Raw genomic sequence first — 27,592 nt, 5'->3', positions numbered from 1 at the left:
AGTCATTACCTGATGATGTCCATAGTCTATTGACATGAGAACTGTGTATTTGGTCTCTTTTCCATTTTTGGAACTTCGAAGCTCTAGCTGCAAATGGTGCCAATCACCATCATTCACTTTTATTTGTTCCATTGTCACAGCTATGACTTGGCTGCTCGAGCGATACACATTTAGCATCACGTTGCCCTCACTCAGCTGAAAAAAAGATAAAGGTATTGGTGTTAAAAGTAGTGTATAAAAACAAGATAACGTTTATCCTCCTCCAATAATAGCCAATAAAAAAAAACTGTGAAATGGTCGTCATGTACGTGAAGGCAGGTGGATGCACATGAACATGAAGGATGCCCAACTTTGCACTTGCTTCAAGTGCTGGAAAATGTGCTCAAACCCCTCAGCTTCCATGGAGATCTGAATGACATTGCACTTCCCCAGACATTGCACACAATCTAAGAAAGCTGGTTCAGATTCTTCCAGATGAAGCAAGAGGGACTAAAGTGAGAAGGGATTTACAAAGGGTATTTTATATGAAGAATGCCATTGCCATTGGTCAGTTTCCCAGATGATGGAGTTTACTTTTTTTCTGGTGTGCATGTAAAGCTAATGGCCCAACAATTCAAGAAATTGGATGAAAGTATTTTAAGAGCAGTGTTGCGATATTTAGCACACACTTGTGCACTGCACAGTTCTCGCATGTTTCCCAATGTTACCTCTAGTGGAGCCTGCAGCTGCTATTGCATTGCTGTGCCGACCGCTAGGAAATGAGTCATTGCTTAATGAACTCTCTGTGCAGTAGTCACAGTATAGTGGCGAAACAGATGGCCTTTCAGGTGCGAGGTAACAACGGGGAGGGAGAGAGTGCATTCCCTCGTGTGATTGTAATGGACTGGACAGCTGCAAGGACCCATAGGTCTTGGTGAGGTGGAGACTCCATGAGAGACTGCACATCACAGAATCAGTAAAGCTTGCTGCCCATTTGTGGAAGAATGCAGCATCTTTGACTCTCAAGACTGGAAAGAAAGCCAATGGATAAAGAACAGAGACTATAAGAATGAGTAAATCGAAATGGACCCATCAGCAAGGCTATAAGGAATCACAGTGAGGGATACTGCAAATCACAATAATTATTGTTCACCAAATTCTCTAAGAAAAGATTTCACTTGGAATAACATTTGAGAACCCTTTTCAGGTTGTAAAACTTCACGTAGTACACAAATCTGAGGAATAAATGTTGTATGCCATTTTGAACTGGGAACATAATTACTGTGGCTCTGGATTTAAAAGGATTTAGCTAATAAATTATAAGCAGGTCTATTTATAGCTAAGAAAATGAGTTATTAATAAGTTATATACAGTGATACTACCCAAAATTTGTTGGAGACATGAGACACTACAAATGTAGGAATCTGGAGCAAAAAAAGACTGCTTGAGAAATCAACACAAAATGCTGGAGGAACTCAGTCGGCCAGGCAGCATCTGTGGAAAAGAGTAAAGAGTCGATGTTTCAGGCTGAGGCCCTACATCAGGACTCAGTTGACTGTTTAGCAGTCCTAATAAAGAGTCCAAGCCCAAAACGTCGACTGTTTACTCTTTTCCATAGATGCTGCCTGGCCTGCTGAGTTCCTCCAGCACTTTGTGTGCGTTTCTTTGGATTTCCAGCATCTGCAGATTTTCTCGTGTTTGTGACACTGGAGAAACTCATTGACTCAGGCAGTATCTGTGGAGGAAAATGACAGTTGACATTTCAGGCCAAGACCCATCATCTCGACCGGTGAAAGGTAATGAAGGGGCCAAATGAAACGTCAAGTGTCCATTTCCATTCCCAGATGGTCCCTAATATGTTGAGTTCCTCCAGCTGTTCATTTTTCATCTCCTACAATTACTTTGAGAATTAAAGTATCTGTAACTCTTCCAGGAGTGATTACAGTAATTCTGTCTTTTCAGCCTAAAGCAAATTCCAAAGCGGCAGGAAGTGCAGAAAGTGTCTAAGGTAAAATCAGGGCTGTTTCAAACATGACCGTTCCAGACCTCGTGCATTGTCTTGTTGGATTTAGTTTCGTAACACCATATGATCTGAGTTGTTAAAGAAAGATACATTTCGAAGCAATGTATTTTCATTCTTCGATAAAGCTAGCCTTTTAGAATGCTTCATGGATACTCATATTGCATTTGAACCTTCCTTTACAATCTACCTCTTTTGACCACAGAATATCAATTTTGAGTTTTATTTTCTGAAAGTGTACTCTCTATTGTAACGTAGGAAATCTCAGCAGCCAATGGTTACATACAAAGCTCCTGGAAATAACCAGTGAAATGAAGGCCAGTTGAAGAGTGTTGGTGATGATGACTGAGAGGTAAGCAATGATTAAGACGTATGGGTTTGAGACTTGATGGGGTAGGCAGTAGTGTCTGGATGTAAGGGTCAGCGGTTACTGACTTCCCTGCTCATTGACAAATCACAAGAATGAAAGAGCAGGAATGATCCATTCAGCATTTCTGCCTGCTGATTTTCCACCTCAGCACACCTTCCCCATTTTTCATGACTCTTTTAATCCCAGAAATCCTTGCATTTTTAATGAGAATACCGATTCAGCTTCCCGAGTTCACCACACACAGAGGAAAGAAACCTCTTTTTCAAATAATCATGTGTACAACAGTGGCGTGCAGAAGAGCAGCTCTGAATGTTAAACTTTGAAGTGGAAAACCATGAACGTACACTCTGTGGCCACTTTATCAGTTACTAATAAAGTACCCACTGAGTGTGGTCTTACAATCCACTTTTACTAATATTCTCATGATGATAGTGCCAGAGCACATCTTTTCAATGTATGTTAAATTATTTAAGACTATATATATGGTACTCAATTAGGACAGGATGCTCTTAATGGGAAAACTGTAAAAACTTGAGGAAAAGATAGCAGGCTGGTGTAGTCATGATGTTTCTTTTCATCCAACTAGCTGTAAAAACAAGTCTATCTGTTAGGAATATAATCTTATGTCAACACATCAAGAAGAAATTTGACCCTGAGAGTGAGCAGAATTCTTGTCTGAGTTTTTTCAGGCTCTGAAGAGTGATGGAAAGAATTATTATATCCTCCTTCATGACAACAATAATTTCATATAAAACTGATTAAGAATTTGAGGAATGTTCCTTCCTTGGATTTACAGTTCATTTGGTAGATTGTTTTTCTCCAGTCAAATCACAGTTTTTAAAGTTGCATACATTTCCTAGTGGAGAAAAGTTAATCAAAAGATTTATAGTTACAAATAAAGAAAGGGATTGTGGCACCTTGGTAGACATGAACATTTCTAATGGTACTTAAGGGCTTTTCTAACAGCTGGTTATTTGACACAACCCCATGCCAACATGACCCAAGCTTCACAGTTCATCCCACTGCATTACGGAGCTCCATACTGGGACAAGCTAAAAATGCTTTTTGACCATCGTGTCAGTGGATGGATCCAGTTCTAGCAATTCAATTGATGCATCAGGTTTACAGAATGGCACCAGACAAATCCATGCCTTGTAAAGCACGCAAAGTTGTACCCTCCACTGCTCTCCCCTTCCCTAGAGTACCCAGCTGGATCTGATCTCCAGCCACTGTTCTTCAGACCTCCTTGTCTCTGGCCCTCCAGCTCTCTCAAATGTTTATCAATGTTATAAAAGTGGATAAGGCTTCATAAACAGCAAAGCAAAAATATCCACTTTACCTCTTTCAGTAGGGTTCGGTCAGCAGAAACATCAAGTGTTGACCAGGACAATTTGAACCTTTTCTTCCACAAATTCTTGGATTATTTAATAGTCAGTCAAACAGACATTTCTGTTTAACATCTCATTCAAGGGATGATACCTTTAACAATACAGCACTCTGATGGCAATGCATACACATGTCACTCTTGATTAGGTATTTAAATGGCTCAGTGAATGCTTCCAGCACACGTTAACTCAGATGTACAAGGGATACTGATCCAAACTGATCACAAATAGGTAAACAATTTATGAAAAAAGTATAGGATTTAACAGTTAGCAGGATATGCAAATAAGTATATTCTTAAAAATACATATTCTGTTGTATGTGCTAGAGTTTAATATTAAGTGAAAAATTGCTGCTATTAAATAATATGTGAATAGTTGATTCAATGAAATACTGCCATCATGAAAGTTGCTAAAAAAATAATGCCTATTTAAAATCTTTTGGGGAAGAAGCAATTGTATGGGGGAGTTGGGTTGGAATGGGGTCAGTGGTCAAAAAAATCATACCTGATGAGTTTTCCTTATTTCTATAACTGATTAATAGGGCACAACCTCATAATAGAGGGATGCCCATTTAGAACAGAGATGAGAAGTAATTTCTTTAGCAGGATAGTGGTGAATATGTGGAATTTGTTGCCATTGGTGGCTGTGGAGGCCAAGTCACTGGGTGTAATTAATGCACAGGCTGATAGGTCTTGATTAGTCAGGGCATGAAGGGACAGGGGGAGAAGGCAGGAGACAGGCCTGAGAAAGAAAATGAATCAACCATGATGAAATGATGGAACAGAGTCGATGGGCCAAGTGGCCTAATTCTACTATTTCTTATGGCTTTATGGTCCAATAACCTTTAATCTTGAGAATAATTCTAATACATTAGCATGTTTTCCAATAGTTAAAATCAAAACTAAAAGAAAAATTAAAATATCTGAAAAAAGAACCTGAAATATTGCCCTATTCTCCCTAAGCATCTAGTACTTCCATTAATTCATGTGGCAGAGTCATCATCAGCAAGGCCATCATTTATTGCCTGTCTCTGATGTCCCTTGCACCAAGTGGCTCCAACGTTTCTTCAAAGGCCAGTTAAAAATATACCATTGTGAGTTTACAGTCAACTGCAGCCAAGGTTACAAGGGTAAGATAGGTTCAGCGACCTGTCTCCATTTCTCTCTGGAGTGAAGGAGAATGAGGGGGTGAATTGATAGAGATGTACAAGATGATAAGAGGCATAGTGGATAGTCAGAGACTTCCACCCCTGCCCCCGGGCAGAAATGGCTAATACAAGGGGGCATAATTTTAAGGTGATTGGAGGAAAGTATGGGGGGGAGGGCCAAGTGAGAGGCAAGTTCTTTACACAGAGGGTGGTGGGTGTATGAAGTCCCCTGGGGGGGGGGGGTAGAGGCAGATACATTATGGACATTTAAGAAACTCTTAGATGGAGGCCTATGTAGGTGGAAAAGGTAAGATTGATCTTGGAGTAGGTTAAAATGTCAGCACTACATTGTGGGCCAAAGGGCCTGTACTGTGCTGTAAGGTTCTACGCTTCATAACAACACATTTCCTTCTGAACAGAGCGGTTGTGAACCAGATGGGCTTTTATGTCTTGTTCATCTGATGGTGAGCATCACTGAAGCTAACATTTCAATTCCTGATCTATTTAATTAACCAAATTTAAATACACCACCCCCCACAGTCAGAAATGAATCATCTGCTTTTGGCTATTTGTTGGGCAACTTAGCCACCAGATCGTCGCACCCCCTCATCCTCTTTTCATTGATATTGCTATCCAGGATATATACTTAAAAACACACAAACAGCAAATAACTTGTAAAGTGTTTCATGAAATGGACCAATTTACCAACCTGAATGCTGATGGCAGAGAACTGGCCAGCATCTACTCGAATAAAGAGCCCATTCGCCTGGCGTGTACGAAACATCAATCCAATGTACCAGGGTAAAGTGATTGTACTGACGAGATTACTCCATGAAACAAGGCTGTTACCCAGGAACCTCTGGGGATTTGCCATTACTAAAACAGGAGAAAGATCAGCTCATTACTGTATTCTTTTGGGAGACAGACATCAAATATTAACCAAACCAGAATGTTATATTTCAATTTACAGTGCTATCAATTAATAATCAGCCAGCTAAATAAATCATCAGATATTTTTCATGTATAGAATACGATATCTTGCAATTCTTCTCACCTTTTCATAAAACATAGCTTGAAACAGGAGGAAAAAGTTGTAAGATATTTGATAATCATCAGAGCGTCATTCATCTTCACTTTAGTTTAACCTAGGTCTGTCAATATGAACTGGTGCACACCTGATCTGTTCAAACAGAAGTAATGGGTAACTCTGCCTCTTTAATTGACAAACACATGTGAACAAATTCACGGTAATAGGCACCAGGCTTGAATAAATAAAAGAACAGAAGGGGTGAATCAGGTAGTAATTAGGTGTGATGGTATGTTTAGCTCTGACAGAAGCTTGCCAGTAATATTCTCCAGAATAACTTGTTTTGGAGTCTTCACAGATTTCCATACACCTCTTTTAAATCAGGACCTCTCCTCAATTTTCCTTCCAAAATTGCATTTACCTCTTCAAGCTTTTAAACTTAAATTTGTTTTCATTTGTTCATGTTTGGCTCATTTACTTAGATGCAGGGTCCTTCATATAATAAAATCATATAAGCATAAAAAGACACACATTCACATCGTGCGCAAGTTACCAAGACCTGCTACTAACCTAAACTGAATCAGCTCCGTCATCGGCACTGGTGTCTGTAGTTTCCAGGACATATTCAAAGAGTGATACCTCAGAAAGGTTGTGTCCATCGTTAAAGACCTCCACCCCCCACACCTCACACCCAGGACATACCCTTTCTCATTGCTATCACCATTCAACAATTCAGGAACCATTCTGTCCCCTCTGCCATCCAATTTCTGAATGGACATTGATCACATGAACACTACTTCACTACTTTTTTATTTCTATCTTTGTACTATGTATTTAACTATTTAAGATGTATACTATTGTAATGGTTTATTTTCTATTATGTATTGCATCCTATTGCTGCTGCAAAGTTAAAAAAAATCATGACGTATGCCTGTGATATTAAACCTGATTCTGATTATTTCTGATAGTAATTATTGACATGAATGACCTTTCTCGTTTCAGTATTCCCTGGGTGATTATCCTTTGATATCCATAGTATAATGAGGAAGAGAGAAGATAATTTCAGGAAATAAATTAATTCTATACTGCAAAGGAGATTATCTACATAAATATAATTTATAGCAGATAATGGCGGCATGTATATGCAGCAGTTTCTCAGGAGCCAACCAAAGGTGCTTTTTCCTTTGTTAAATCTGTTTTTAATACACAGTAAGACTATTCTTGACTCCAGTAATTACGTGTACAGCAGGCCCACCAGATCAGTGAGCTGCATGTTAATCAGAATAGCCAGCTGGGGTGTCGTAAGAGCCGGTCGGCTGTTCAGAGAAAGTGAGTTGGCCTGTTCGGTTGAGGGAATCCAGATTGGCTGACAGGCCGATGGATTCGCACTGGGCCATTGTGCCGTCAGACTGAGGGATTCGAGTCAGGCTGCAGGAGGAGCTGGACTGGATTTGGAACGACGGACCTGGGTGGAGACCATGCTGCTGCCTGCAACTCGGAGGGACCAGAGTTGGTGCCGTCAAGTTTACACAAAGGTGGCGTGTAGGGAAATCATGAGTGATTGTCCTGGATGTTTCTTTTGCAATCACGAGAACCTGCTGGACATTGACTGCCGCAGGTCTGCTTCCCTTGATTCGTGGACAGACAGGCGGTGAGGCAGCAGTGTTGCATCGGTTGTAGAGAGGACTAGGTCTCAAGCCACAGGCTTGCGTTGTGGCAAGGCGTCTGGGCTCGCTTGGGGGCGGCCTCTCCCACCAGTGCTGCCCTCCAGTGTTGCATTGGTGAAGTTGCAGGCTGGAATGCTAGGAACTTTCAATTTGCAGGACTTATTGTTCAGGGCCTTGGACTAAAAACGTGAGCTCTTATATGACCATGTTCTCCTTTTTTGATTTTCCCGCTATTTTGAATGTGCACTTATGCTTTTTGCATTTTGTCCCGAGAGGAACGCTGTCTCATTTGGCTGTAACAATGTATGGTTTGAATGACAACTAAACTTTATTTCACTTCATTTGGTTTTTATAGAGCAGCATATATTGCCACAGTCCTACAATCTGACAGAAAATGACATTGCTGCCACTGAGTTTGTAGAAGTAGTTCCTTGACAAACTGCGTCCTTTTGATTTAAAGTTTACAAATGTAGAAATGTGGAGCTGCAAGTCTGAAACCATCGGAATTAATTCAAACATCCCAAAGTCCAACTAACCTTTACCCCTGCTACAAGGAGCTCTCCCATGCAGAACTGTGCCATGCAAAGTTTAACAGAGCTTTGAGCTTTCATGCGAGTGTAAGCCTGAAATTGGATTGGCCAATGAATGTCACTTTGCATTTATACATATAGGAAAACCTTTTGTCACTATAGTAACCCTTTACTGAATTAATTCACATTTTGAACATCATCACTGGGAAATTATAGAACCATTGAACTGCTTGACCGTATCCTTTCAGATCTGATTCGAATTTATTACTAGAAGGTCAGCAGTGCTTCACGACAATGGGTTGCCATTACCTTCCCATTGGGAACAATACAAAAATCGTGGCTTAGCCAGTGATGTTATTTACTGGAAAATGCGTAAAGCCAGAAATTCCCTTGACAGAGGTCCTTTCACACATAAATTGTGGTTGTCAAATAGAGTGACTGGAGAGTAGGGCTCCCATTGCACAGATGACTTTACACACTGCTGTCTGAAGCCTATTGTTACTTTATTGATAAGAGATAATCAACAACTTCTAGCTGTTGAATCATACAACAGTCAGCTAGATGAACAAATGGATGGACGGATAGGGAGAAAAGAGACTACAGATGCTGGAATCTAGAGGCACAATCAATCTGCTTGAGGAAATCTCTCATTTTTACCCTTCCTTTATGGCTATACATTGCCCCAATTCAGCCCACTGAGCCTGCTCTGCCATTTCATCATGGCTGGTTTATTATCCCTTTCAACCCCACTCTTCTTTCTTTCTTTTTTTTTATAATTTTTATGTGTTTCTACAAAACAACTACAAAAAATACATCAACAAAGTGAAGATTAATACAGTGCAAAACAAACTCATCAAATATATAATTCATAACAATAAGGAAACAGCACCCAAAATAAAATCATATAAAGTTAGTATCCTCCCCATCCTCCCACAACGAAACTCCAGGCCAACCATTACAATATGAAAAAAAATTAATTGGAGCGTTCGACCCCACAGAGCTATAAATGTATAAGTATAATGCCTACTACCAAAACTATAATGTAATTCCCATCAAAAAGAAACCATAAAACTTACAGAAAAAAGCTGAAAGTAAGGGATTATGGTACAGAAAAACAGAATAAACTTAATCTAAAGAGGAGTTATGGAAGTATTCAGGAAAAGGTCCCCACACCTTATGCAACCTTATGTCTGAAATGAGAAGTGAATTTAATTTTTAAACAGGACATAATATCGCTAAGCCATTGAGCTTGGGTGGGTGGGGCAATATCTCTCCACCTGAGCAGAACTAAGTGTCTAGCCAAAACAGAGGCAAAAAGATAGTGTTCTATCTCAAATGCATGTCTGCCTCACCCAAGGTACCAAAAAGGGCAATCAGGTTAGCTTCTAAGTGGCAATTAAGAATATGGGATAAAGATAAAAAGATTTCTCTCCAGAATTTCTCCAGACTAGGACAAGCCCAGTACATATGAATAAGAGAAGTCTTGCCCCCTTTACATTTGTCGCAAACAGGACTAATGTCAGGATAAAAGCACGACAATTTAGTTTTAGACGTATGAGCCCTGTGTATAACCTTAAACTACAAAAGACAATGGCGAGCACATTAAGAGGCTGAATTAACTAACTTAAGAATTGAATCCCAGACCGCATCAGATAAATTAATATTTAAATCATGCTCCCAAGCAGTTCTAACTTCATCAAAGGGGGCGCGGCTCAAGGTCACAAACTTATTACGAATAGTGTATATTAAGCCTTTACCCAATGGATTAATACAAAGAAACAGGTCCACAACTTTTTTCTCGGGCATCTCAGGAAAATTGGATAATAAAGGGTTAATGAAATGTCTAATTTGAAGGTGTCTAAAGAAATGCATATTAAACTTTACAGACTTTACAGACTGTTGTTGAAAAGTTGCAAAATGATTATCTATGAAAAGAGCTTCAAAGCGCCTAATGCCCTTTCTATACCAATCATGAAATGTTGAGTCTTGCTTAGAAGGTAGGAAAGTGTAAAATAGGACTAGAGAGAGAGAAACCATGAAGGCCATTATATTTTCTAAACTGAGCCCATATTCTCAGAGTATGTCTAATAAGAGGATTAACAATTGGTCTAGGGAAGTGACAAGGAAGTGCAGATCAAAGAAGTGCAGAAATAGAGAGATCCTTAGTAGAGTTCAACTCCATTGCCACCCATTTTGGGCAGTCAGACTGATTTTGAAAGAAGGACCAAAAAGTAAGACAACAAATATTGGCTGCCCAATAATATGAACGGAAGTTAGGAAAAGCCATACCGCCGCCTTTTTTAGATTTTTGAAGGTAAGCTTTATTAAGTCTAGAATGTTTGCCCTTCCATAGGTAGGACAAAATGATAGAAACTAACAAATCAAAAAAAGCTTTAGAAATAAAAATTGGTAAAGACTGAAATAAGTATAAAAATTTAGGAAGGATAAACATTTTAATAACATTAATTCGACCTACTAGAGACATGGATAAGGATGACCATTGTGTCAAACTCTGTTTTGTAGAATTTAAAAGATCCTTCTGCTCACTCTTCTGCCTTCTCCCCATAACTTTTGACGCCCTTATGAATTAAGAATCTATTAGCATCCGATTTTAATATACCCAATGCCTCCATAGCTGTCTAAGGCAATGAATTCCACAGATTCACTGTCCTCTGGCTAAAGAAATTCCATCTCATCTTTGTTCAAAAGGGAGATCCCCTTATTCTGAGGCTCTGGCCTCTGGTCCTAGACTTCACCACTATATGAAACATCCTCTTCAACTATCTATGCCTTCAACACTATCTATGCCTTTCAATATTCCAAAGTTTTCAGTGATATTCCCTCTCATTCTTCTAAACTCCAGTGAGTACAGGCCCAGAGTCATCAAACACACCTCAGACATTAATCCTTTCATTCCCAGAATCACTCTCCTGAATCTCTTCTGGACCATCCCAATGCTAGCACAGCCTTTCTTAGACAAAGGGGCCCAAAACTGCTCACAATACTCCAGGGGTGCCTTTAGCTGCCCTTATACCTTGTCACTAGCAGAATGGAATGGTTAAAATATAACTCTATTTCTGAGTAACGTTTCAGGTTGAGAAGCCTTTGCCTGTTCTGATGAAAGGTCTTCAACCAGATATATTCATTCTGTCTCCCTTTCTGAAAGTGCTACCTGACCTGTTATATGTTGCCAACATTCTGTTTTTGTTTCAAATTTATAGCCAGCAGATATATTGCTTTTCAAAGTCAAAAAAGTCAAAGTAATATTTATTATAAGGGCACATACAGTGCCTATAAAAAGTATTCACCCTCCACACACCCCTGGAAGTTGACATGTTTTATAGTTTTACAATACTGAATCACAGTGGATTTAATTTGACACTGATCAACAGAAAAAGTCTCTTTTGTGTTAAAGTGAAAACAGATCTCTGCAAAGTGATCTAAATTAATTACAAATATAAAACACAAACTAATTGTTTGCATAAGTATTCACCCTCTTCAAGTTGGTATTTAGTAGATGCAATTACAGCCTTGAATCTGTGTGGATAGATCTCTATCAGCTTTGTACATCTGGACACTGCAATTTTTCCCCGTTCTTCTTTACAAAACTGCTCAAGCTCTGTCAGGTTGCACGGGGACCATGCGTGAACAACCTTTTTCAAGTCCAGCCACAAATTCTCAATTGGATTGAGATCTGGACCCTGACTTGGCCACCCATGGACATTAACTTTGTTGTTTTTAAGCCATTCCTGTGTAGCTTTGGTATTACGCTTGGGGTCATTGTCTTGCTGGAAATCAAATCTTCTTTCAGTTGCAGTTCTCTTGCAGACTGATTCAGACTTTCCTCCAGAATTTCCCTGTATTTTGTTGCATTCATTTTACCCTCTACCTTCACAAGCCTCCCAGGGCCTGCTGCAGTGAAGCATCCCCACAGCATGATGCAGCCACCACCATGCTTCATGGTATTTCTGATGATACTCAGTGTTTGGCTTACACCAAACATAGCGTTTAGTCTGATAGCCAAAAAGCTCAATTTTGGTTTCATCAGACCAGAGCACCTTCTTCCAACTGACTTCAGAGTCTCCCACATGCCTTCTGGCAAACTCTCGCTGAACCTCCAGTCCTGCTAAAGGATCTCAGCGCAAAACTTCGACTGTACTCGTTTCCATAGATGCTGCCTGGCTGCTGAATTCCTCCGGCATCCTGTGTGTGTTGCTTAAATCTACTGTGATTCAATATCATAAAACGATAAAACATTAAAAGTTCCAAGGGGGTGAATACTTTTTATAGACACAGTACATGTCACCACATACAATCCTGACATTCTTTTTCCCGTGGGTATAATTAGCAAATCTACAGAACAATAACTGTAAACAGGAACAATAAACAACAAACTGAGCAAAAGCAAGTAATGAAAAGGCAATAAATAATGAGAGCATGAAATAGACCATAAGGCATAAGAGCAGAATTAGGCCATTCAGCCCATCGAGTCTGCTCTGCCATTCCATCATGGCTGATCCCGGATGCCACTCAAACCCATACACCTGCCTTCTCGCCATAACCTTTGATGTCCTAATCAATCAAAAAACTATCAATTTTTGCTTTAAATACATCCAGACTTGGCCTCCACAGCTTCAACAGATTCACTACTTTCTGGCAAAAAAAAAAATCCTCTTTACCTCAGTTCTAAAGGGTCGCCCCTCAGTTTTGAGGCTGTGCCCTTTAGTTCTGAACACCTCCGCTGTAGGACCATCCTCTCCACATCCACCTGATTTAGTCTTTTCAACATTCGGTTGGTTGCAGTGAGATCGCCATGCATTCTTCTCAATTCCGGTGAGCACAGGCCCAAAGCTGCCAAGTGCTCCTCATATGTTAACCCTTACATTCCCAGAATCATCCTCCTGAACTTCTTCTGGACTCTCTCCAAAACTGTTAACAATATTTTAATGGCGGCCTGACTAGTGTCTTATAAAACTTCAGCATTATCTCCTTGTTTTTATATTCTATTCCCCTTGAAATGAATGCCAACTTAGCATTTGCCTTCTCTACCATAGACTCAACCTGTAAATTAACCTTCTGGGAGTCTTCCATGAACAATCCCAAGTCCCTTTGATATTCAAATTTTCTCCCCATTTAGTCAATAGTCTACACTTTGTTCCTTTTACCAAAATGCATTATTATATTTTTCCCAACACTGTATTCCATCTGCAACTTTTTTGCCTGTTCTTCCAATTTGTCTATGTCCTGCTGCAATCGCATTGCTTCCTCAGCACTACCTACCCCTCCACCTACCTTCATATCATCTGCAAACTTTGCCATAAAGCCATCAAATCCATTCTCTAAATCACTGACAATGTGAAAAGTAGCACTCCCAATACTGGACCCCTGTGGAGCACCATTAGTCACCAGCAGCCAACCTGAAAAGGCTCTTTTTATTCCCACTCGCTGCCTCCTGTCTGTCAGCCGTTCCTCTAACCGTGCCAGTATCTTTCCCGTAATGCCATGGGATTTCATCTTGTTAAGCAGCCTCATTGTGGCACATTATCCAAGGCCTTCTGAAAGTCCAAGCAAATAACATCCCCTGCCGCTCCTTTGTCCATCCTGCTTGTTACTTCCTTAAAGAACTCGAACAGATTGGTCAGGCAAGAGTTCCCTTTTACAGAAACCATGCTGACTTTGCCTTCTTTTATTTATCATTAGTCTCCAAGTACCCTGAAACCTCATCCCTTAATAATGGACTCCAACACTTACCCCAACCACTGAGGTTGAGCTAACTCACCTATAATTTCCTTTATTTTTCCTTCCTCCCTTCTTAAAGAGTGGAGTGACAGTTGCCATCTTCCAGTCCTCTGGGACAATGGCAGAGTCAAGTGATTTCTGAAAGATCATGACCAATGCATCTCTTCAGCAACCTCTTTTAGAACCCTGGGATGTAGTCCATCTGATCCAGGACACTTATCCACCTTAAGACCTTTCAGCTTGCCTAGCACTTTTTCCTTTATAATAACAATGGCACTCCCTCCTGCTCCCTGACACTCACGGACCTCTGGTACACTGCTAGTGTCTTCCACAGTGAAGAATGATGCAAAGTATTTATTAAGTTTGCCTGGCATTTTTTTGTCCCCCATTACTACCTCACCAGCATCATTTTCCAGTGGTCTAATGTCAACTCTCACCTCCCTTTTAATCTTTATATAACTGAAAAAAAATCCAGTATCCTGATTTATATTATTGACTAGTTTACCCTTTTTCTGTGTCTTTTTATAACTATTTTTAGTTGCCTTTTATTGCATTTTGAAAACTTCTGAATCATCCAACATCCCACTCACTTTTGCCTCATTATATGCCCTTTCCTTGTCATCACAATTGCCTACCCCTGCCACTTGAGAACAACTTCCTCTGTGGGACATATCTATCGTTCGCTTTGTGAACTATTCCCAGAAATGTCAGCCATCTCTACTCAGCCGCATTCCCTGCCAGTATCTCCCTCCAATCTGCCTGGGCAAGCTCCTCTCTCATGATACAATATTGATTCATCTGACTTATGCATCTCCCTCTCTTGCGATCCGACACCAGCCTGATTTTCCCAATCCCCTTGCAATGATCACTCACACTTTAAGTTCCATTGATGCCATCCAGATGCAAAGTGAAACTTTAAACTCCATCCACATTGCCTCTGTTCTCCCCTTCCTCAGAAGACATTAGCTAATACTACACAGACAGGAATCAAATCTGGTCTCTTTTTGTATGGTGGAGGTTAATCACTTACAGAATTAAATTGATAAATCATTAGGGAGCCTCATCGTCTCCCTTAAATAGCCTTTCATCTTTGTGTTTCAGATCTTCACAACCAAAAGTACTCTTATTGCTACAGCAGTATGATATTTTTCTGCTCTCATGTTCCAAATTTTCTCTTATCTATGGACATTCCAGATTAGCTTGAGAAGACGTTGAATATTTCACCACCCCTACATTATTATTCTGGCGTCTTCTCCCTTCCTTTCCAGTCTCGAAGAAGGGTCTCGGCCTGAAATGTCAACTGTTTATTCACTTCCAGAAACTCTGCTTGACCTGCTGAGTTCCTACAGCACTTAGTGTGTGTACTGCTTAATATTTCAACTGGTATGATAATCCCACTGGATAATTATCATCTGCCTTTCTTTTCAAAACCTGTCTAGGCCCTTGTACAAAGAGCAAATCCTGCAGGAGTTGCTACTATCTCTGCCAGCAGTAACACATCCAAAAGCAAACAGCTGTGGCTGAGGGAAACGGACAGCTAAACACAGCGTCAACCTATAAAACCCAAACACAGATGTAAATCATTAACTCTTCATACATGCAGCTGTCTCCAGAGAATCTCCATAGTGCCTTCTATTGTTTTAAAATAAACAGCAAATAATTTGACCCGTGGATACCACAGGGCAGCTTCTGTGATCAGACTTAACAGGTTTGCAAAATTTTAATGGAACGGAAGCACCTGTTAAGAGGGAAATGTTGAATGTCAGATTTTACTTTTCCTCTCTCCTGTTGTCGGGGAAGTGAATTCAGCATTCAATTGATTATCTTGGCCTGGAGCTATCGATAACTGAATGGCTGGAGAGTCTTACCAGCGCATTCTGAACAAACAATGTTTCCTTAAGACAAATGCTTCTTTTCGTTCTTTTATGGTATGTGGGAACACACTGCGAGGGTCAGCAGTTATAGCTCATCCTTAACTACAGTTGAACTGATTCATTTCAGATGTCCAACACATTGCTGAAAGTCAGGAGTTACCTGTAGGTCAGACTAGACATGTTTTCTTCTTAAAGTGATAAATTCAAACCAGCAAGGTTTTTATTGTTATTTGGCAGTTTCATGGTCACCATTCTCAATTCTACTCTCTTTTTCAACTTGTGATTTACTTAATTGAAATAGATTTTCCAATTTACCATAACAGGCTTTTAACTTGTGCCATGGAGTCATAAAAATGCACCACTTGTGCTGGTAGCTCGTTCCACACTCTCACAACCCTCTGAGTGTGGTCCCTTAAACTTTTCACCTTTCACCCTTAACCCCCACGACCATTGGTTGTAGTTCTGCCCAACCTCAGCGGAAAAAGCCCATTTGCATTTACCCTGTTTGCACCCCTCATAATCTTGTATGCCTATATCAAATCTCCTCTCATCTTCTATGTTCTCAAGAACACAATCCTAACCTATTCAATCTTTCCTGATAATTCAGGTCTTCTAGACCTGGGCAGCATCCTTGTAAATTTTCTCTGTACTCTTTCAACCTTGTTTACATCTTTCCTGTAGGTAGGTGACCAAAACTACACACATTATTCCAAATCAGTCCTCACCTTATGTTTTATGCAACTTCAACATAGCACCCCATCTGCTGTCCTCAATACTTTGATTTATGAACGCCAACGTGCAAAGGCTTTTTTCGTGACCCTATCTTCACATTATTAGCTCAGATCTTGAGATGATGTGGTCAGTAACACCATTGGTTCATTCCAGTGATGTTGAGATGCATCATTGTGGCAAAAAACTCTTGGATAAAAAATGTTGGGGCAATGATGCAGCCTTAGATAGAACTATTGCCTGCTTTGATATTATGTCTATTAAAGTAAATGGCATAGAAGCACCATACTTTAACCTCCTACTTTTGTCTGAGCTAGTAACTCATGAATAAATGCATGAGCATTTAACAGGATGGATTGGTGTAAATTATCTTGGTAGCCCATAGAGATCATAAATTAACATCAACTCTCATGGGCTTGTGAAGACGGGGGAAAAAAGATAACTAAAAATATGAAGAGAAGTCATCCTATGAACAATCGTCAATAAGATCCATCTTTGGATTCCCCAAGCTAAAATAAACTGCACTGATTAAGCATCTTGGCTCAAACTAAATAGGTGGGCACTTGAGTGAGATACAAGCAACAAGCACCCAGCGCGTTTCAATGGAGGTGGATTTTTTTTTGTTCACCCTCATTGGCAGTAATTTTTTGGTTGTCAGATACTTTGGGCACCTTCAAAGGATTTACAGGTCACCCTTGGGTTACTGACAGACAATCTGTGAGCATTTTTACGTACAGACAAGCTCCGAACATTTTATAAAATCAGAAGTCCAACAAATGTTCAGTCCTACAAACAATAATGAGATTTCTCTCTCTCTCCACTTTTAGTAGCTCTTTCTTCACTGTTTTATGTGCCTTTAACATCATTCATTACAATACTGTACAGGTATGGTCAATATATTGAGTAATTATTATGTATTTTTTCAATTTATGGACAAAGTTAACTTAAGGACGTAATTTCCTTTGATGTCCTCCACACCCTGTCTTTCCTTCCTGAGTTCTCTGGAACAAATTGTTAACTTTTTAAATTTGCCTGCCAATCAGTTCTTAAGTTAGTGGCTGTACAATTCAGTCCAGTGTGTTCTGTAAATTGCTGATAGAGAGATGAGTGATGGCATGCTAAGTGGCCACAGAAACTTTCAAATTGTACTTCAGGATAAAGAACATATTCCTATTTCCTTTGGACAAAATCCTGGTTTAATGTTTAAATTATATAAAGAAATTTTTACTAACCAAATCCTCCTGAACTTTAAAATTTAGAATATAGTTCTTGAAATGTTGCTCTGGAATAACCTTTACCATATCAATATTTTATCTGTCTCTAAACTATCTCTAAACTAACTTCCCTAACAAAGCTGCAAGGTTGCTTCAACCCTTCTAAGAAACTTCTGACAGGAGAACACATGTCCTTTCTGTTTTGCTCTGCAGCTTGGGGTACAGTGTACATAGATTAAGTTACTGCCCCAGCAATTAGAGAGCGAGCCCACTGATACAGGAACTCACTGAGGCCAAAGAAGAATTTGAATTCAGTCAATGAAATAAATCTCAGATTAAAATTAGTCTCGTAATGGTGACCACTAAATTACCCGATCATTGCAAAAACACTTCCGATTAATGGAGTCCTTCAGGGAAGGGAATCTATTAACATTATCTGGTCTGAACCACATGTGGGTCTAGACCAGGGGTTCCTGGCCTTTTTTAGTGCCATGGACCCTGACCCATAACCGAGGGGTCCGTGAACCCCCGGTTGGGAACCTGGTTTAGACCATCTACTGTATGTTTCTGTATAGAGCATCTGGCCCATAACGTTGTGCTGTGACCTTTTAACCTACTCTAAGATCAATCTAACCCTTCCTTCCCACGTAGCTCACCATTTATTTTTGTCATCAATGTGCCTAGCTAAGAGCGTAGAATATAGAACAGGTCTTTTTGTAGTCCCCTTGGTTCAAGGATAATTTGGGGTGAACAATTAATGTTAGCATTGTCACATCCTACGAACGAATTTTAAGAAAAAAATTAACACAGCGTGGCCAGAATACAAAAAGGTTTTTGCGTGTTTTTTTTTTTGCAACTGTTACTGGCGACTGCGGCAGGTAGCAAGACCCCTTTAGATGTTGCTAATCTTGTACACCACAAGTTTGATTCGCTAAATTGTTGGATGCGAGCCGGGGTGGATGGAGGGGGCCTAGTCTTTGGTCTTAGCAAGGATTAGGCCTGAAGCCATGGTGTTGCCTGTTTGAGGGGACAAAGCTGCTGTGCTTTACTGGGGGGGGGTGCGGCGTGGTGTCCAGAACAGAGTCGGAGCTGCCCTCCCAGGGCTCTGCTGTTGTAGAAGTATTTATTGATAAATATTTATATCACTATATACATTGTTCATCTGAAAGCATTCTCCAGCTAGATTCCTCTGACCATAGTGCATGATCTCACTCCATTTGCCAAGTACACATACACTCACTGTACCTATATACCTCTGTTTCAGTACTTCCCAACCACATCACCTGACACCCAATAACACACACACACAAATGCTGAAGGAACTCAGCAAGTCAGGCAGCATCTATGGAGAGGAATAGAATTAATGTTTCAGGCTGAGACCTTCATCAGGACTTGGTATGTGTCAGATACAGAGCTTTAACCTCCGGCATCCAGGTCAGTTGTTATGATCAGGACTGATGCTGAACATTTAGAGTTCCTTTCCCCCATAGGAATGTGAAATCCTCCAAAGTTGAATAATAGATAAAATGTTTCAAAATTTGGTTTAAAAGTACATGCATCACACCAGCTTATGAATTTAAAAACATCTACTCTTCTATTATCAAAAATTCTGAGCCAGGATATGGAAAGCTGACTAGCAGAAGTACCCTTGTATAATCTGGTACATGTATTTATTAGCGTCACACGGACGCTACAATTAGGCTATTTACGAAGTTTCGCTATGCAGACAAGACAACGAGGTCTGTTGTGTTGAAACTCTGTTAGCAGCAATCATAAAGTTTTTATATGAGAAATAAGTGCTCAAGGTCATCTTGCCATCCTTAACATTTCCTTGTGAAAAGTACAAGGTTTTATTTTTCTTTCTTTTGAAGGGTTGTTTTTAATGCAAGACAAGCTCCATCACGCAAGAAGCAGGTGCATTGTAACTGGATCCATGGATGGAGTTCTGCAGAGCTGCTTAAAACTATTCACCCGTCTGTGGCATCGCGCACACAATGATACATCTGGTGAACTTTTGGAACTCTTGGAAACTTGCTGCTATGCTGTGTGTTACAATTCTTCTAATTCCTTATACGTTAACTCTCTCCCTACTGAACATACTTGAACCACAAGCGTTCAAGTGCAGCAAATTATAGAAGAATTCACAACAAATGAACCTTAAATTTCATTAGTACCACACAAGCTAACAAAGACAGAAGCAGACTTGCCAGAGGAAGTGTTATTATTTCAGCCCTCAATAAATTAAGCCTTAGCAAAATAAACACATTGTAGTTTGAAACAACATATACCACTTAATAAGATTATTTTGAAGAACCATGAATCAAACATATCACAGGGACAGTCACTTAGCCAATGGCATCTTGATTACAAGTGAATAAAAATTCACTAAGTGAATTCCAAGTACAGAAACAATGGATCAGTTGCTTCAGACTCATCTTTCATTCTGTACTCATTGTTGGACAATAAATCTCATGAAACATCTATTGAGTTCTCTTAGAGTCATGTCATACAGTCCTCAGATCCAAAGATTATCCATTAACCATCATTCCATTTGTATTCTAAAAACATGTTCTTCACATGTTCCCACATTCCTTTCAATATCATAAAGGAATTTTATTTATAAAGTAGCACTTTGTCAAATTCCTCTTGAAATCCACATGCTCTACATTCAAAGCACATTATAAAATGGAAGCTGAGCAAGTCCGTCAGCATAAATGGCTCCATCATTTAAATCAATCACTATTTACACTTTGAATATGATCAAGAAAACAAATTGGCTTCTCTTCTTCAGAACGCAACTTTGAAATAATAGCTATCACAAACTCAGAATCATTTTCCTTCTGTGTCAGCACATTATGAGTTCGAATCTCACTCCAGGACTTTGAAAACAAGTGTCTTATCTGACATTTCCACTGCAATACTTAAGGAGTGCCATGCGGTCACAGGAGTTGCCCTTTGGGTGCAAGGTCCCATTTGCTCTCTCGGAATAATTTTGAAAAAGGGCTTAGATTCCTTCCCCAGATTATGATACAAAAAATTAACTACTTACTGCCTAAAGGACCTGGCTGTGGGCAAAATGGTTGAGTAATGTTCAACAGTGACCAGACTTCAAAAGTGCTTTGGTACCCCTTCTAATTTTTTCTAGGTTTAAACAGGATATGGCTTGGGAAAACCATTGAGAAGTAGTTGGAGGATTCATCTCCTTCCAATTCAATGAAATAGATCTTCTAGCCATTAAAGTAGCAAATGCAATCATCCGCCGAGCTGAAGAGGGCAGATCAATTATTGGTAAACCAAAAATTGCAGTGATAGAGTGAGGTTGTAAATCAATGCGCAAAACTGCAGAGAACATGTCAAAAATATCTTTCCAATATTTTTCCAAAAAAAGAGGTCAAGATCAAAACATATGAGTCAAAGAGGCTACCTCAGAATGACATCTGTCACAGATCAGATTTATATGAGAGTAAAAACAAGCTAATTTAGACATATGAGCCCTATGCACCACTTTAAATTGAATCAATTTAACACAAATAGATGAAAAGTTAACTAATTGAAAAATTTTCTCCCATTTCTCTATAGGTAAAGAAAGTCGAAAGTCCTTCTCCCATTCATTTTTAATTTTATCGGATATATCTGACTGTATTTTCATAATCACATCATAAATGTTTACTATTAAACCCTTTTGATAAGGGTTTAAGCCTAAAAATTTTTCTGTGATATCAGTTGGATATGAAATCAGAAAAATAGTAACATCATATTCAAAAAATCCCTGATCTGTAGATACCTAAAAAAAAAATGGGATCTTGGCAAATTATATTTATTAGACAATATTAGACATGAAACAGTTATCCAAAAATAAATCATAAAAACATATTATACCCTTCGTTTTCCAAACCAAAAAGGCTTGATCCATGACAGAGGGTTGAAAGAAAAAATTAGATATAATAGGACTTGATAAAATAAATTTATTCAAGCCAAAAAATTTACGAAACTGAAACCATATTCGTAATGTATGTTTAATTGTTGGATTAACCTTTTAGACAGAACAAAGGGAAGCGAAGTTCCTAAGATGGACAAAAGCACTTTGGGACAATGATTGTTTTAACAGGCACAATAGAAATGTTGTGGTGCAGTATGTGGTACTCCATTACTGTATCGCAGCTGAACGCTCTGTTCTCCTCCCTTTTTCCTGATCTATACATTTAATTAGTTTGTGTTGAGAACATGTCAATGAATGCTAGTGTGTGGATCTACTTTCACAGAAGGGGGAGATTAATGGAGAAACTAATAAAAGAGGTCAAGTTGCTTTTTACTTGATGTGACAACTTTAGAGAATTTTGACCAGCTTGTGCATGTGAATCCATACCTTGCTCACAATTCTTTCCTCCAAAGCCCAGGGGACACTCACAACTGAAGGTCTCCCATCTGTTCACACAAGTTCCTCCATTCTTGCATGTGTTTGAATCACAGAAATTCCACTTGGCAGAACACCCTGCAGAGAGAGAAATTTTGCACAGATCATTTAACTGACATGTATATACGGCATAACAGAGTATAATCCTAGTTCAGGCTGAGAATTCATCCAGCTCTTCGAAGGCAGAACAACAAGCAAATGGAAACAAACACCCTCTACTTGCAAAAGTAAAGCAATAAAATAATTGAAATTGTCTTTATTTGCATCCTAATTCATACACATCCCCATGCTGATTTATTTTTACGACATTATGTTGTAATCGAAATATACTCCTTTTTTCTCTGTAAGGTTTTACAGTTTCTCAGGAGAAGAGAAAATCCTTCCAATATTAACCCTTGATTTTCCATGGATTAATGCCTCTCACTGGTATATTACTCTTTAAACTATTGTCTTCTCCTCATGGTACACTAATTAAATGCAGAGTGGTTTCCAGACTGGTGGGTAGCTGGGAAGGGTGCACAAAAGATTTACGAGATGTCACTGTAACTGGAGGGTTTGATCTATGCAAGGAAAGTCAGGGACTTTTAACTCTCGAGTACAGGAAGCTGAGAGGAGACCTGATAGAGGTTTAGAAAATCAGGAAAGGCATTGATAATGTGAATGGTTATAATCTCTTTCTCAGTGTTGAGTCGCCTAAAACTAGAAGGCATTGGTTTAAGAAGGGATCTGAGGGATAAGGTTCTCCACACAGCAGGAGGTCGGTATATGGAATGAGCTGCAGTAGATGTGGGTATAATTATGATGTTTAAAATACATCAAGAATAGAAAAGGCTTAGAGAGAGATGGGCCAAATGCAAGACAATAGGACTAGTTCAAGTAGACAACGTGGTCAGTATGGATGAGTTCAGCTGAAGTCCTGTTTATGTGCTGCCTATCTCTATAAGAGCCCAGAAGAAGCATCAGGGTTAAGAATCAATAAGGTGATAAAAATAAATAGTTTTTACTCATGTTTTAATTATACCGTAAAAAGGTGGAAGCGATGGAGTGGGGGAGGGCTGCGAAAACATAAACCAATCCTCTGAAATGGGGTGTGGCAACCCAGTTGTATTTGACTCTCTTGTTACCTGATACTGTGCCATTATTTGCAATGAAATCGGCCATATCAATTTGCTGGTTATCTATCAATAAGTTCTTCATGCATCCCATAAATTCATGGTTCTGAAGTGGAAAGTCTACAGGCAGGTTTGGAACTCCACCAAGGAGTAGAGGGCCTGTCAAATCCAGGGACCTGAAAAGCAAAAGCAGAGTCAATGGTAGTCTTTATCTTGCTCCTCCTAACATTATTAGGCCCTTCAAGTTCAATCAAATACTATTGAACTTGGCTAATAACATAGCAAGCGTAATCATTAAGAAATATTCAAAGGCAAGTACAGACAAAGCACTCTCTAGAAATGTTTAATTCATTAAAAAATCTATACAATTCCGCTACAAGCAACTTCTGGGATTCATTTTAATATGGAGACCAAATGCAGTCACTTCACTAACCAGTTGGAGGTTAGAGGCGAATGTGGGTGTCTTTCACAGTTCAGAGAATTTCAGCAAGTTTCGGACTTGCAAGTGCTGACATTCTGATCAAGAGTTTCAGATGTAATTGTTGGTAGCTAGTAAGAAGACCCAGACCATTTGGTTTTACTGATGTTGCATGCAAAGTTACAGCAAGTGAAAATAGTGATGGGTAATTAAAGTTCAATGAGCCTTGTTGAAAAATGTGGACGCACTGCTGTTTCAAGTTGAATTGCCTATTGACTCTTGTAGCCAATGCACACAGTTGACTAATGTAATCATTCAGGAAATAGAATCACTTGCCTTTGGAATGGGGAAAATGAAATGAGACAAGAAATCAAACAGAGGAAATATATGATAAACAGAAAGGATTGTGCAGATGTTTGAAATCTTGAGAAACACACAGAAAACATTGGAGGAACTTGGAGCCAATGAAGGGGGATGAACAGTCGATGATCAGGCCAAGGGACTTCATCAGGATTAGAAAGGAAGGGGACAGAAGTCAGAATAAGAATGTAGGAGGAGGGGAAGGAGCTCAAGCTGGCAGGTGATGGGTGTAACCGGGTGAGGGGAAGGTGCATGGGTGGGGGAGTGGGATTAAGTAAGAAGTTCAAAGGTGAAAGGTGGAAAAGGTAAAGAACTGACGAAGGAGGAATATGATAGGAGAGGACAGAGGATCTTGGAAAATAAGAAAAGAGGAAAAGCTCCAAAAGGAGGTGATGGTCAGGTGAGGAGGGGTGAGAGGCAAATAAGAATGGGGAATGGAAAGAAGTGAGAAGGAGATGAGCAAAAAAATTACCAGAAGCTAGAGAAATTAATATTCATGCCATCCGGTTGGAGGCTATCCAAACAGAATTGGAGGTGTTGTTCCTCCAACCGGAGTGTGGCCTCATCATGGCAGTAGAAAGGCTGGAATGGGAATGAGAAGTCAAAATGAAATGGGTGCCCACCAGAAAATCCTGCTTTTTTACGGGAGATGGAGTGAAGGTGCTCGACAAAGCCATCCCACAATCTATGTCAGATATCACTGATGTAGAAGAGGCCGAACTGGGAACATCTACTGTCATGGTCAGAAAAGAAAAGTAATTATCCTAAGCATGGCTCCAGGGGATTAGTCAAAACAAAAAATTCCAATTATCTGGCCCCAAGATAAATGTGGATGAACTAGTTCAGCAAAACACATTGAAATTAGCAATAAACCCAAATGAATTGTGTTTGAAATTTCTTGGAAAGAAATTACAAATGACACAAAATGTCTGAAACATTGTGGTAAAGGATATGTTACTGGCATTTACTTTTGTGGTAAATATTGAATTAAAAATAAATTGGTACTGTTTAATTTTAAATAATTAAGAATAAAAATAAATGATTACTGTTTAATACAGCTGTTAGAAATTACAATAGATTTAAACATACCATCAATTCCAATACAGTAGAATTGTTTAACGTTACGAGTCTACCTGTGAAGACCTGAGCCTGGATTTTCCATAGATTTCATGTTAATGCTGAAGATAGTTATCTTTGGTATCAAAATGACACACCGTGTTATACATTTCAACTTCTCTTCCTTTATTCTTCCTCAAAGCCCACTTGATCTTTTGAGCTAGCAACTAAATGAACTGTATTCCTCTTCTCTGGATGCCCCTGCACATTCCATATTTTTGCTTCGCTCTTGGTGGGTGTTATGCCTTCTAACTTCAAAACATTAAGCTATTTGAAAGGAAAACAAGGGAGCCAGGGACGCGCATCTAACTGTTTTTTACTGTTTAAATGAAGCATGATGTATGCAATTCACGTACTTTTATATGTAACTTGTAATGAATCAATTAAACAAACAAAAATACTGAATCTAACAATACCACTCCAATATCAATAAACTATTAACTGCAAAACACTACTCCCTGCCTAATTATAAAATCCAATTTAAAAATAGAATGCAACTCAACCCAAATATGTAATGTATTGCTCTCTATTCATCAATGTACATAAACATATTTTAAATTGTCTGACTCAGGCTTAAATATTTGACTACTGTGAAGGACTTCTTACTCTTGTGGGATGACGTCTTTCCTGACTGGGGGCAGGTGATGAAGAGAGTGGTCACTATCTGACAGGCGAGACTTGTGACAGTGAAATAATCTCAGTTTCTTGAAGGATCATTCTTTTAATTTAGAACTTACTTTTTTGATCCTGACTGAGTTCCTTGAGCAGAACAGGAATAGTTCCCAATAAGCCTGTCAAAACGCAATGCAACTGAAGTATCACAGTCATCAACAGTAACTACAGCAACCTTCTGATCAGAAGGACCTTGAGGAACACCAGATATCCCAATGTACGGCTGTTGAAAAAAGAATAAGCATATTTTGTAATTTGTTGTAAAATTATTCGATGAGATTTTCTTGAATTATAATAATAGAGTTGAATATTGCACTCGATCACAGCAAAGCCTTTTGGGGTGAATTTCTAATTGCTACAATTTGTTTACCAATTTGCACAGTTCTTCCATTTGCTTCGCAAAACTGTAAACCATATTTCAGGTTAAGTGACAAGATGTTCAGTTTCAATAAAAATGTCATGTTACATATCCGAAAACATAATTTTCATCTAAGTGTAAAGGGAGAGGATTTTGGCATGCATCATTTATTTATTTAGCTTATCTTGTTTATTTTGACAACCTGGCTGCCCCACTGTGTTGGGTAAGTCAGCTGGCAATCCTGTGATATAGTCCATTCCAATATTGTTGGAATTGTTCCATATGCATTTAAGCAACACACACAAAATGCTGGAGGAACGCAGCATGCCAGGCAGCACCGATAGGAAGAAGTTTCGGGTTGAGACCCCTCGTCGGGACTAACGGAAAAAAGAGATAGCAAGAGATTTGAAAGTGGGAGGGGGAGGGGGAGACCCAAAATGGTAGGAGAAGACAGAAGGGGAGGGATGAAGCTAGGAGCTGGGACGTTGATTGGCAAAAGGAATACAAGGCTAGAGAAGGGGGAGTATCATAGGACGGAAGGCCTTGGAAGGAGGAGGGGAGCACCAGAGGAAGATGGAGAAGAGGCAAGGTGTTATTGTGAGAGGGAAAGAGAGAGGAAAAGAATGAATGAATGAATGAATGTATAGGGATGGGGTAAGAAGGGGAGGAGGGGAATTAACGGAATTAGAGAAATTAATGTTCATGCCAACAGGTTGGAGGCTACCCAGATGGAATACAAGGTGTTGTTCCTCCAACCTGAGTGTGGCTTCATCTCGACAGTAGAGGAGGCCATGGATAGACATATCAGAATATCCATATGCATTTAGTTTTCTCTCTCTTCAGCATCCAAAATTTAGAAATTCACTACATGCAAAATTAAGAGAATAAGCCCATACCTAAAAAGCTTTTGCCACAGTGTAGCACATCACCTTCAGCACAATGGAGTAAAAATATATCCTACTTTTTCTTAATTTATTGCAAATGATACACTATTCTATGGACACTTTTGAAGTACAGTAGATTCCGGGTAATTCAGCCATCGGTTAATAAGAGCAGCCACTTATTTGGGACAACTCTTCGAAAACAAAAGCTAATTGAGAAAATAGCTGGATTCTTTTCATGTACTTGGAACACTATGCTGCTAAATTGAGGGAGGAGACTGCTGCTGAACAGTCTGATGCTGAACTAGCATCAGTGATGTGCAACTGTGCGGTCATTAAGATGCTACATTGTGCTTATTCTGAACAGATTATAAATATTGTCAGTTGTGTGTGCCGGTGTTCAAAGAGTAGTGATTTTTTTTGTCACTGATAGTTGGCGAGAAATAAACAAGTACGACTATGTAGACCTGTTTTGCTCACTGCGCTTTCAAGCATTCAGGCTTGGAGATGCCAGAAACAGCAGGAGTGAAAATGAAACAATTCCACTACTTCAACAAGTTGGGCACTATGAAAATTTTTC

The 27,592-nt window shown here is 39.4% G+C and overlaps 1 protein-coding gene across 2 annotated transcripts in view; it reads right to left on the bottom strand.

Annotated features, from left to right (window-relative positions):
- Window positions 1-27,592, bottom strand: part of celsr2 (cadherin, EGF LAG seven-pass G-type receptor 2) — a 337,925-nt gene that overhangs the window by 83,283 nt on the left and 227,050 nt on the right. For both annotated transcript variants that reach the window (XM_059950392.1, XM_059950393.1), the window contains exons 6-10: window positions 25,839-25,996; window positions 23,220-23,383; window positions 22,048-22,173; window positions 5,611-5,777; window positions 10-195 (exon numbers count right to left, since the gene is read on the bottom strand). In XM_059950392.1, the coding sequence (XP_059806375.1) occupies window positions 10-195; window positions 5,611-5,777; window positions 22,048-22,173; window positions 23,220-23,383; window positions 25,839-25,996 (801 nt within the window). The remainder of the gene's footprint in view (window positions 1-9; window positions 196-5,610; window positions 5,778-22,047; window positions 22,174-23,219; window positions 23,384-25,838; window positions 25,997-27,592) is intronic.

The sequence above is a fragment of the Hypanus sabinus genome, chromosome 25 (assembly GCF_030144855.1).
Source record: "Hypanus sabinus isolate sHypSab1 chromosome 25, sHypSab1.hap1, whole genome shotgun sequence".
NCBI lineage: Eukaryota > Metazoa > Chordata > Chondrichthyes > Myliobatiformes > Dasyatidae > Hypanus > Hypanus sabinus.
Note: the sequence above shows the minus strand (reverse complement) of the source record. Positions and strands in the feature narration are given on the sequence as shown.